Source organism: Wasmannia auropunctata, unplaced genomic scaffold, assembly GCF_000956235.1.
Source record: "Wasmannia auropunctata unplaced genomic scaffold, wasmannia.A_1.0 LD336074.1, whole genome shotgun sequence".
Classification (NCBI taxonomy): domain Eukaryota; kingdom Metazoa; phylum Arthropoda; class Insecta; order Hymenoptera; family Formicidae; genus Wasmannia; species Wasmannia auropunctata.
In genome coordinates, this window is record NW_012026816.1 from 4,046,940 (window position 1) to 4,047,363 (window position 424).

Consider the following 424-nt stretch of genomic DNA (forward strand, 5'->3'; position numbering starts at 1 on the left):
TCATCAGGCCTGGAACCTTTTTATTAGCGAGCGGAATACCGTACACATTATCAGCCGCGTAATCGCTAGTATCAAATTTCCTAATGTCACGCTTCATGATTTCATAAACATCGTCGCATTCGATGTGGTAAATAAGACTATCAGTATCGGTGTACATTACTTTACACTTTTCTTGAAAAGACGGTAGCATGTAGTCGTGGTGAAATTCATACAAACAAGTCTTGGATATGTCGAGAATACACATACCCACGTAGATTGGTTTGTTGAACTTGACCTCGAGTTTGCGCATTTCTACCGCGACCAGATTCTCCGAAAAGACGCTACGACTGTGAAAATTCGGTTTCGCGATCATCGCCTCAGCATCAAATCTACCTTCCCATTTCGTTAAAAGCCGCACATCGACGTGATTGCGCACATTCTCCAT

The 424-nt window shown here is 42.7% G+C and overlaps 1 protein-coding gene across 1 annotated transcript in view; it reads right to left on the reverse strand.

Annotated features, from left to right (window-relative positions):
• Nucleotides 1–424, reverse strand: part of LOC105449775 — a 1,579-nt gene extending 1,155 nt beyond the window's left edge. The window contains exon 1 of the mRNA XM_011689159.1: nucleotides 10–424. Coding sequence (XP_011687461.1) covers nucleotides 10–424 — 415 coding nt within the window. The remainder of the gene's footprint in view (nucleotides 1–9) is intronic.